The sequence below is a fragment of the Actinia tenebrosa genome, unplaced genomic scaffold (genome assembly GCF_029948245.1).
Source record: "Actinia tenebrosa isolate PJP-AT-01 unplaced genomic scaffold, QUT_ActTen_1.0 PGA_scaffold0__85_contigs__length_37466705, whole genome shotgun sequence".
Lineage (NCBI taxonomy): Eukaryota > Metazoa > Cnidaria > Anthozoa > Actiniaria > Actiniidae > Actinia > Actinia tenebrosa.
The window spans coordinates 13,226,331-13,238,388 of NW_028292569.1; the positions used below are offsets into that span (position 1 = coordinate 13,226,331).

The 12,058-nt window shown below is 36.0% G+C and overlaps 1 protein-coding gene across 2 annotated transcripts; it reads right to left on the reverse strand.

Moving 5' to 3' along the window:
* Positions 1-149: 149 nt before the first annotated feature.
* On the reverse strand, positions 150-8,050 carry LOC116291128 (uncharacterized). Of its 2 annotated transcripts, none has more exons than XM_031698249.2 (2): positions 7,644-8,050; positions 150-1,688 (listed from the first exon to the last, which is right to left on the reverse strand). In XM_031698249.2, exons 1-2 carry the CDS (start codon positions 7,729-7,731, stop codon positions 586-588), a joined length of 1,191 nt encoding a protein of 396 aa, XP_031554109.1. In that variant the 5' UTR covers positions 7,732-8,050; the 3' UTR covers positions 150-585. The 2 variants fall into 2 exon arrangements, with proteins under 2 accessions (XP_031554109.1, XP_031554117.1); XM_031698257.2 differs by lacking the exon at positions 7,644-8,050 and adding an exon at positions 2,003-2,069.
* Positions 8,051-12,058: the final 4,008 nt, after the last annotated feature.

Genomic DNA, 12,058 nt, shown 5'->3' on the forward strand with positions numbered 1-12,058 from the left:
GTAGAGAATTAATTTCAAACAGGAGCAAGGAAAATATTCCTCACATTTTCAGCCAAATCTTTCAATAAATAATTACTTTCCTTTATTCTGTGACTGAACCTTAAAATGCATGAATCATTTTACGTTTTACTAGAATTTCAAGTTTGAGATCGAGACAAATGATTTATTATCGAATTTGAAGCTACATGATCAGTCACGTGGTTATCTTTAAAATCACGTGATAATTCACGTGATCACCTCGCAGTCACGTGATCAATCACCTGATCAACTCTTAGTCACATGATCACTCACGTGATATTCTGGAATGCTAAGAATGCAGTTGAATTAAAAAAGAAACGCAACTTTTCGAAATTAGTTGCTATAAATTACGAAAATTTGAAGCATTTTTTGAGCTGCTTAATATTTGAAAAAAAATCCTAATATTTTGCAATAAAACTAGCAAAAATATCAAAGTAAAACTGAGCAGTATACCAGTTCGTAGCAAAGTTATGGATATATATAGTTAGCGTTTGATTTAGCGAGTTTGGATTGCAACAAAACTTCGAAACTGTGGGAAAATTGTTGCGCGATGAGATCAAAACGTTGCTACGAGACCTTCATTTTTGCAAAGCCATTTCTCCTTGCTCTTATGATCTTCTCCGTATCGGGATGTTTTTCATGGATGTGTTTCATGTAATCGGGACAATCCTTGAACGTCATTCCACAGTCCTCGCACACAAACATTTTATCGCGCCTCTCACGGAACCCATACTTGTGCACGATGCCATGCACACGTGTCAAGTGCGCTTCCAATGAACAGCGTTGAGTGAAAGCCTTCTCGCACTCACTGCACTTGAACGGCTTTATACCAGTATGTGTGCGAATGTGACGCTTAAGATCAAACGTATCGTTAAACCCTTTACCACAGAATTGACAGTGGTAACGTTTGTAGAAAGAATGAGTCTTCATGTGTCTGTTTAGAAGTCTTTGTAGCGAGAATGAACTATGGCATATTTCACATTTGTATTTACTCTGCTCTTCTTTCATTTCAACTTCCATTTTTTTAATTTCTTGTGGCTTCTCGAGGGGCGAAAGGCCCCCGACAGGTTGAGGCGACCCGAACGGATGATTTGGTAAAAAGAACGGATTCCCCAAATGTCCCCCACAGGATCCTAAACCGGGGAAAATTTGAATATCACGAGGACATTCCGAAGACATCCGAAGATGATACGGAAATTCGTGCGAACTTTCGAAAATCTGTGGTTGCATCGCTTCGGCAAGCAGATGGTGATAATTTGAAAATCCATTAGCGTTAAAAGCAGGATGGAGGTGGTTTAGAGAATGTTCGGGAATGCCATGGATTTTGTTTGAAAGGCCATTCTCAGTACGAATAGGACAGCTTATAAGCTTCGGTGGAGGAGGAAGACCCTCATTTCTCTTGTACCATAAATCTCGACATCCATTCATCTGCTCTTCAAGAATACCTTCATCATTTTCGTAATCTTTCGATTTCAAATCCAACTCTTTTTCTTTGTTTTCCTGCGAGTTTATGTCTCGATTTTCTTTCTTTTCATGGCAACCATCTCGCGGTTGTTCTGTTGTTTCGTTTTCTACATTCTTGTCTGACACTTCTACTTCCTCGACATCTTCGCTTTCACTTGACTTTTCCTCTAGAAGTTCCTTAGTTTCAGTTTTTTGAGTTGAATCTCCTAATTAAATAAAGAATACAAGGTTAGTTTTAGACACATTCAAGACACATTAATATTACTTAGGAAAAAAATCCCAAATTTACTGAAACACGGTGCAAGGAAGCGACCCTCGCAGAAATAACGCCGGTTGGAAATATCCGTAGAAAAGAAAACAGTGCTGGAATTGGGGCATTTCTGACACGCTTCGCCTCTAAAGCTATGGCCAGAAAAAAAACCTGATATTTAGCTCCTATAAGCTTTAAGGGTTTGATATAAATGAACAAAAGGTTTCCTTTCGTATCTAAGAGGGTTTTATTCGATTGGATTCCACTCACCAAATCTAAAGTCTTGAACCGCAAGTTTATCTAAAAATGATATAAAAGCCATTCCATGGCGTTTGGATACTTGTAACGGATAAATAGAACAAAGAACAACACTCTTTCAATACACAAAGCCATATATGCATTGGGCAAAGTTTCAAGTTTCCGAACCCTAAATAAGACATTTTATTGGTAAATTTTAAAAATGCTGGGCTTTCTGGCGCGTTCTACAAGTATCTTGGAAAAGTATCAAATCTAACAAGCAAAAATAAAACCAAGCCATTATTTTTCACTCGGTACTTTTACAAAGAGTGTCTTTGCAGAGCTGATTTAGTTTTACTCTCCGGGCGACAAGAAGGGCTTCTCTTACCGACTCAAAGGCTAAAGAATTTTTCGGTTGGGCAAAGTTGGACAGAAGAATCCCAAATACAAGTAAGAGACGGCTTTCTTTATCATTCTTTAGCTTTTATTTTGAACCGTTCCTCGCGACTAAACCTAACCGAATATTTCGTTTTGTTTATCCCTAATAATGCTTGGATATTTTAAGCATGTAAACTTGATCTTATGACTAGTTCAGTTTCAGTGTTGTCAAATTTTATAGGCGAATGTGTTTCAATGATTTGATACTATTGTGTTTTGATGAAAAGATAGAATAAATTGTATAAATGAAATTCAATTCTTCTGACTCAACTTTTATCTTCAATAATAAATATAAAGAAAGAAATAGTCGTGATATAGAAGAGACAGAAAGAGAAAGAAAGATTAAAAAACTAGAATGATTGTATATAAATTAAAGAGAGAGAGAATGAATGAATGAACGAATGATTCATTGTTTCAAAATATAACAGAGATAAAGAGAGAACTGAAAAAAAAATTCATTTAAAGTATCATAGTTTCAAAAAGAGCTGCCTGATTCATTATAATTCCAAGATATCCCGAACGAGTTTACAAGTCCCTCTACCTGCAGGTATCTTTATCAAAGGCATGTGAAAACCTGTACAAAGGAAGATTTGTCCAATTACTTGTATCCCATTGTTTACTTTTTGAAGTGATATTAAATCAAATCTTACTGGGGTGCGATAGCACTAGTAATAGTTGATTAACTTTGAAACAAAGGCAATTAGAAGCAGGTTAAAAACTTCACTATTTAAATTTAAATTAAACCTGTGGAGAACAGACTCACTAGGCAAGATTTGCTCCTTCTGTCAAATTGTATATTCTTTGGTTAATTCATATGAGACGCTCAAGAAATCATTTAAAGGCACACATTCGTGTAACTCATAAACTAGACGAAAAAAAGCGTAAAAATGTCCAAAAATATCGAATTGTTTTTCGATTATTTATGCGTAGAATTATCGCGCGAAAATGTTATAAGCTCTCATTTTTATACTCCTATATTTGTCACGTTTCAGCAATTCTGACCGCACCCCTCCCCTCCTGGGAACAATGGGCGGACTTGCTAACTAAAGTTAGCATCAGAAGTCACCGAGCTCCCAACATGATCTTTATTAGTTTCGTCTTGCGGTTAGGTTTTGGGACAAGCGGTAAACGATAGGTTACAAAGAAGGTTTAAAAATAAAAAACAAAAACGACATAGGATTCTAGTTCTTAATAACAATCTACTCTTAAATCGATCAAAGTCTTAAATGTGATAAGCAAATTCATTGTTAATTGCTTTTCACGTCGACGTTTTAGTGGCTCAATAAGAGAAAAAGATAAAAGGATAAAAAATATCTTTCCAAAATAAATAGAAATTTACTACAAATTCCTTGGGAGATTTTTTTCACTTAGTCTGCGTCATATTTCATTAGATTTATTAAATAAAAACAATCAAACCGTAGCACGAAATTCCTATTTTGTAATATCACTTCTATTCATTAATAAATAATAAAGAAAAAGATAGAAATTTGAGAGATCAAAACGACCGTCTCGATCATCTTGAGTTGCGAACTTTGCGTTAGGTATCCTAGATCTTCAGTCTTTTTGTAACTTTTTTTTCTTCTTCAAACAGTACTTTTCTTGACGATAAAACTCGTAAGTTAGAAAGGAAAAATTATTGGTATTTTAGTGTAGCTTTTTATTTCAATATCTTAAAATATAAACATAGCTGGAGTATAGAAAAATGAATATCAATTTAAAAAAATACCGTGTTTCAAAAAACGACAACAAACAAATACTGCTGTCAGGCACTGACTGAGACAATCTCAAACGCTAGAAGCAAAGTCCAAGCGTGTTATGTTAATATTTCACCGGATTTTTAAAACAAATAAAGATGGTTGTCTCGAGATATTCTTGTGTTTCCAAAAGGATCAACCCACTGTCGCCCTGTGATAGTTTTTCCATCAACTTTGTAAAATGAGGTTTTATTTGAAGAGCGTAAAATATCATTCTTGGTAATACGATGTAACAATGTGTAACGGGTTGTGTGCAGATGGCTTTAGTCGTGACCTCTGTCTCTGGTATTTTGCCAGGATTGGGCTTTTCCTATTCTTTGATATATAAACCAGCTTTATCTGAATCAAACAATGTGCTTTCAGAGTTAACCGTCAAAATCTGAAGGCATTGCGTAAGTTTCGTTTAGTTTTGAAGTAAAAACAGAAAAAATAAAAAATAAAAAAATATCGGGGGAAAAAAAGACAAAAAAATCAATAGAAAAAAAAATTGTAATAAAGGGGATGGCAGAAAAGTGTTCTAGAGAATTGAGCCGGACTTGTTGCAAAATAACCCATGACCAATTTTATGCGTAGAGGCTTGTTCAAGACATTGGCTACAGTCTGTCAGCAAGAACTTTGGAGATTGTTTTTTATCATATTGGTATTGTGCTTGATAAAGCCATCAACAACATTGGAATCCTTTAAAATAACACGAAACATGTCCTAGCGCGCTTGCTTGTAATTACACGACAAATAGAACCGGAATCCTGTTCCTAAAATACGGACAATCAATGAGATTCTAATTTACCTATCAAAGAGTATACTTTTTTGTTTGTTTTTGTAGTTTTTACAAAAAATATAACAAACACTGAGTAAGTAAAAAACCTTGCATAATCTGCGCTTACAAGTGTGTTGAGATATCTTTGTTTTTCTTTTAAGGACTTTGATGTTAAAATGATTTATCGAAAGCACGAGAGATGGCTCCTGAGATTTGGGTCGCTTTCGGAAGCGGCGCTTCTCAGGAAAAGCCCTTTTAATGGTTCTCCATCTTGGGTTAAATCTCCTAGAAAAGTCCATAGAGATTAGTCGATGTTAAGTTAAGTTGGTGGGGGATTTCTATCTTATTTGGCGAGCTAAAACACTTAAATCCACTTTCGATGCTATCTCATTTGATAGCTAAATTGAGGATCTGAATTTGTTGAGTGAGAGGTAGAATAAAGCAAAGCAGTTCATTTTCGCGTGGCCCTCGCCTCTCGATCCTTCAGCTGCCTGGAATTGACACGTAGAACCTGTTCTTTAACAGCGTATTTCCCCCATCAGCCAAGAGCCGTGTAAATTGGAGCTTTTGTAAAATAAACAAACTTAGAAACAAGTTTTTCTTTAGATATGTAATGGGTGATTTCGTTAAGGACTCGGGTGCGGGGAAGATCTTAAAACGAAATTGCTGTCTCAATACACTAAGAAGCTGGAACAAAAATACTCTTAGTAATTACAGAAACCCGACCGCAAAACCCATCTCTGATCAGATCTAATTTGACTAATTTTACTCAAAGCGAATGTATAGGTTATTAAATTAGAAGACGTGTTATACTTCTCGCTTGCAAATTGAAGTAGCCCAACGAGTGTAATGTCTAACGCACTTGTTTGATATGCAGCTCACTATTCCATCAATTATAATTCTATTAACTCTGACTTATCTAAATAACTTTAAGTTAGATAATTTCACAATGGAGCTTTTTAAATACGAACAATGTGTTTTTGAATCGCGAACTGCTGGGATAAAAGAAAAGAGGAATAAAAAAATTCGTGAGGTTGTTTCAGACGCATGGCGAGTGACTAGCGCTTCAGCAGAATCTAAAGAAAGTGAAAAATTCATTCCATTCTTACGTCATAGACGTATAAGTTATATATTTTTTTGTATCTAAGTAGGCCAACTACGAAGATATGACACACAGCCAACATGAGCTGATTAAAATAGTAACATCTGGTGAGTTCTCGTGTTTTCAATAATAATCTCGCGAAAGCTATCGAGATAAAAACAAATGGAAAATGAACAAGAGCTGATGCGCTTGGAAATCTTCCCTTGCTTCATTCACTTTTAGGAGAGATTTTTCTTTCATTTTAATAGTGCGGGTTTGACCCCAAAAAATTAAAAATATCCTTTTGTTAGTGGGTGGGGATTAACAATGGAATGACACGGTTTACGACCAGTTTGACAGGGAAAAAACCAAGAGTAAAACAGAAACCTTCATTGAGGTTTTCAAAGTGACATTTTGAAGGCTACCGCTCAAAGATCTTTCCCTTTGAGAAAGTAAATCCGCGGTCATCTTCAAGTCCAACTTTCACTAAACAACTAATCTTTCTTCTTATAAAAAGATCTTTTTCAAATCATTCAAGAAGCGAGGTCAGTTTTGGTAAATATTTAGTGCTAAGGACTCTTACTGCGGGTGAATATTCTACCTAACGTTCTTGGATTGAAAAGTCAACTTTGTAATAAATGTTTTTACGAGTTGAAATTTCTGGCACGCGTGTGAGTTCTCGTTCTAAATACCTTAAAGAAATAACCTTTTGTATTCGAATTGTAAAACATAAACTCTTCTTTGACTAGGCGGTTATTAGTTGACTGAAGTCTATTTGAATATGAATAGGAAGAAGCGTTTACATTGTGGAATGCCTTTCATTGATTATGCTCCTAACAGCCCCAATTTCCTTGGACTTTGTTCGAGATGACTTTCATTTATAAAGCCACCAAACGTATAATAGCAAAGGAAATCAAAGTCTAACTCTAATATTTCTGTCTTTTAAGACCTTAATCCTTTGTTTATATCATCCATGAAAGTTTCGTGACCCAGATATTGATTTTTCCCGTAAGATCAAGGCATAAACACGAGTGTGTAATAGGTTCAAAGGAAAAACAAACGTATCGAATGACCCATTCTTAGGAAGCCCTCATTCTTGTGTTGCCTAAACGAGTTCAATTAATCTAAAGAGCGAGCGAAAAATAAATCATTACCCGGTCAGAAAGAACCCTTCCTGACGCAAAACCGGTAGCTTTTGAAACCTAAAGGATCTCTTGTGCACCGACTTATATAAACTGTGTTGTGATTTCTGAAGAATAGAGATAAGATCAACTAACATCAGCGCCAGCATTTTTCCTATTGTTCATCGCGAAAGCATTGTAACATTTGTAACCCCGACTGGTCTTGCAATTTAACCCCTTTTTTTCGTATGCAACAGATAAAAGATCTCAAATCTCTGACAATGTAACTCAGCAGGGTAAATTTTTTCTTGTTGTGGCGATGAGCTAAGATCCGTTATAGTGAAAAGAAATCTCTATGCTATATGACCATCTGTTTGTAACAGAGCCCAGAGTGACACTTTCCTTAACACATAACGGTGCAAGACACAGGAAATGTAAGACTCCCAATATCTTATCCGCGAGGTCAAGTAACGACTAAAAAAATCAAATCAAATACTAAGAGAGAAAGGTAGAAAGTACTCACCCGATATTGGACATTCTCGTGCTTCGGGGTCGACGGTCTCCGAGTTTCGTCGCGGCTTCTTCTTCTTGACAAGAAATGACTTTGGCATCTCGATTCAAACCGTAAATTTGAATATTTCAAGTCTTTGAAGCTGGTAAAATATCCTGGCGAATGAACTTATACCATGTGGGTTTGGGTTAAGCGGAGGGGAGTTGAAAGGGGGAAGATAGGTCTTGCACTTTTGGTGTTCAACACGCACTATGGTTAAGATGTGGGGGACCGTTAGATTTGCAAGCGATACTCTAGTGAACTGATGGGGGGTGTGTTCATGAGATATATTGTTACCCAGCAAACAATGCTAATTAATTTATGATGTACAACACCAATCAATCATTCGTCCGAGCCCATTCATTCTCGTCAAAAAACTACAATGTAAACTCGCTCTAAAACAACAAACATAAAGTAAAAGCGAATCAAAGTTAATTGACAGTTCGCCAAAGCCAATGTGAAAGCTCTTGTTGACTTTCGTTTGTTTTGTGCTGTAATCCCTTGAGGAAATACATAGTGCGATGTTAAAAGACCTGAAAATTGAGATGAAGTTAGGCGCTGACAGCTCTGACGCTGAAAGACTTGTCTACGCGAGACAAAATATCGTAATCCTGGTATGGGAGTGGTCGAATCTGCGCGGACCAATTATCAAGTCTGTAAACAAGAGTCTCTACATAACCTCGTCCCTTTTGTTCGCGTTGACTTGTGCCACCTCTAGTGTTTTATAATTAGATTACAATGAACGACAAAATTTTCTGAATTCGGTGAAATTCTAAAAATAAAGAGAATGAAGAAATAAAAGCATGCGCGAGAATCGAGAAGGGTAAAGAACAGACGAGTGATTTTCCGATATGCAACTGAGCTACTTATTTGTTTTCAAAGTTTAATTTTTAAAAGCTCAGCTAGACTCCAAACATAGCATGCTTCTTAGTGTTTTAGTTATGTACGAGTATTGTCAATCCTAATGGGGCTTACTATATAGTTCTATTTTCTAACGTGTAACATTTTTCCCGTTTTTTTTCTTCTTTCAAGTTGAAGGCAATTACGATCTTAGTGCTCCGGGGTAACGGAAAAGCGCTCTGGAACAATGTGAACGTAACGGCCCTCCATTGACTTAGAGCGTACAGTTATTAAAATGCTAGCCAAAATCAATGTTTATAAATTCCTTGTTGACTTTTTTCGTCTTTCTTTGGACTTTTCCATAATTATCTGCATTTCATTTATTTTTTAGTAGTTCGTTCACTCCAGCCGCAATTGAAATGAATACAAACCACATTGGAACGTCAGAATTCCGCAGACAGTGATCCATGTTTTAAGTTAATTTTTTTTTCTCGCGATTCAAAGTCGGAATAAAATGAATTCAAATGTATCGAAGCAGAAGTAATCGGAGTTTAAAATGTCGATTGTCCGCGCATAAACGACTCGCTTTTCGGTACCTGTATTAAGAGCCCAAATATTTATGTCAAGCTAGTGTGATGGGAACTTAAATATGTCTACTAAACAAAACAACTGTGCTGGTACGAACGAGATTTGGAAAGTCAACATCTTGATACTAAGAAACTTACGATTAATCAATCAAAAAAAAAAAAAAAAAAAAAAAAAAAAAGTAAAATTCCGTGCGCAGAGGGAAAAATAAAGATAATACGAGTAAGTCGCGGACATTGTTTAGGAGTTAGACCTTTTGAAAGGTTGTTAAAAACCTTTAGATATAGCCGAGATAATATGAAAAAGAAAGCGTTCTGTTAGTGGGGTAGTGCGATATTAATCTCAAGCGTCAAGTAGTGATTATCCTGCCCGCGTGCAAACCGCAAAACGGCTCAGTGTGAGTGATACAATGCGCTATACTCTCGCACTAATAAATTAAATCCCCATCGCATTGTGAGTCGTTTTGGCTAACACAGAATGAAAATTACATTTTCAAGTCATTTTTTGTAAACAACAAGAGGTTTCAAACATTTCTGGCAGCGCTTTGAGTCAAAAAATCGCCACGATTCATTCGTGTGTCACTCTACAAAGGTGGACCTTTGAAAAACATGTGATTTCGTAAAACGGTCGGTCACAATTTGTAATTTGGAATGTTAGATTTTAGGGCTAGTGATTCCCCCCGAAGCGGTCAACTTATCAATTTTCAAATAGAGGAATGTTATGCCATGAAATATTGAACAGTATTGGTCAAAAGCAGGCGTTTTTAAAGGTGAGAGAATTCCGCAATGCTTTGTTGATTCTCGTGAGACGAATTTATTGGTGGAAAAATTTCTCAACCATTAACATGGATTAAGCCCCTTTTTCCTGCGTTTATTAAAATAACTAACTTCCAGCTGCCTTGCGTTTTAAGTGTTACGACTGAAGAATTGAAAAACGCGGCTAAAATCCGCAACTTTTCATTGCCGACTTCAAGAATCGATTTGGCGATACCCAGCTAGCGCATGTTCAGGAGACTGTTTCTAGTGAAGCGCGTAAAGTTCCTGAGGATATAGGAACTAGAGAGAATAGATTTCCAATACATTTTAATTGTTTTGCGTTAGGAAGTGAGGTAGACAGAGAGAAGAAAAGACTAAGAAAGAAAGAGAGAGAGGGAGAGAAAAAATGACTATTTCCACTAAATTTTGTGATTGTTTTCAAATACACACCAGATGTCCAACATAGATGGAAATATTTACAACGAACCTAATGTTAATACATACAAACACAGAACTAGTATCTTTAACACATCCACTTAAGAAAGATATCATTCTTGGCCGGATATAGGGATGATATTGAACGTATTTTCAGATACAGTCAAAATAACTAGCGGCAAAAACACCGCTTAACTAACGCGTCGACCATCTTCGTCGCATAAGCTCAAAAATATTTGACGTTTGAAACTGGACGAAAAATGTTGAACGGTTTGGTCATCCGCAATAACAGGATGAAATAAAATAAGCAAGGAGTTAGTAAATGCAATAAATGAAAACAATATCCCAATGACGACTTTTTAATTCTTAAAATGTTAGATTTTTGATTGATTAACGAGGAGAAAACCTTGAAGTAACATGTGGATTGGTGAATTTAGGAACTGTTGTGAAAGCCATTGAAGTGTATAGATTCAAGAAGTAAAAAATAAGCGTGCAAGGATCCCTGCTGTTAGGCTTAATGGCTACAGAGTAACACTATAAGGAAAAATACAACAACTACGACACTCAACTATTTATGCATCGCGATCTCTCGACTTTTTTTACGAGTTTTCGCCTTTTCCCCCAAGAATTGAATTCTTGTATTCACGGTCTCAAATCCGCAGAAATATTTCAGAACAAATAGAAAAAGCATCGTGGAAGTTTATGAATTTTTTTAGAGAAAGGAAACGATCAATAGAAGAATCAAGGAGCTTAGCTTCAAGTAGATATTCAGGATTTTCATCCAAAGATTATGTGAACCGCTCTCTGGGCGTGAGAGACGGGCACTTAAGGCGCACACTCTATAAGGGTTGATTTGACAAAACCTATTCAGTAAATCCTTCGTATAGCTTCCGACGTTCACGAACGAGCTGATCACTGACTGACGCCACGAAGAACGGCCTTAACCAACTACGGAAGAAAAACATGGGCAACTTAGACAAGCTGCTTGTTTCCGGAGACCGGCTTCGGATTTAAGGGTCATGAAGATCGGCTCGAATGATCTAGAAGCCTTGGTGTCGTTTGAGTTGCATGATTTCGTGTTTTTGTGTAAGGTTCGTGGGGGCTTTATTATTATAAGTATATTGTGGGGAATGCTTGACCTCGGCTTTATTGATAGATATTCTCCTGTTAAGCACAATGATCAGTCCAAGTATTACAAAAATACAAAACGTGACTAAATAATTTAATAACAGGAACGGAAAATATTTCTATAAATTCCTCATTTTTTGTGATACGATACACCAATGATACACCAATGATCTGTTAACAATGATCAGTCCAAGTATTACAAAAATACAAAACGTGACTAGATAATTTACTAACATGAACGGAAAATATTTTTATAAATTCTCCATTTTTAGTGTTACAATACACCAATGATCTGTTAACAATGATCCAAGTTACAAAAATAGAAAACGTGACTAGATAATTTACTAAACAATGATACAAAAACATCGAACTAAAACTCATAGGCTCACATGGATTCCAAACCAGAAAAAAATAATTTTAAAAAACTCGAAACCAAAATGCCATCATTAAAAAAGACACAATAACAATTCGTTGTAGTGTGTTCCTAGAATAAACGAATGAATCCAACTATAGGTATTTTTAGACGTCATAAACAGAGCTTAAATTTCATCAACTATGGGATTTTAAAAGGAATCTCATTGTCTTTAATCTTTTTTGTTTTCTTTGTTTTTTGTTTAGTTTAGTTTTTTCTTTTTGTTTTTGGCA

Coding starts and splice junctions, on each gene's coding strand:
- LOC116291128 (XM_031698249.2), bottom strand. CDS start 7,731: ATGCCAAAGTCATTTCTTGTCAAGAAGAAGAAGCCGCGACGAAACTCG. Junction 1,689..7,643: donor ACGAGAATGTCCAATATCGG/GTGAGTACTTTC, acceptor TTATTTAATTAG/GAGATTCAACTCAAAAAACT.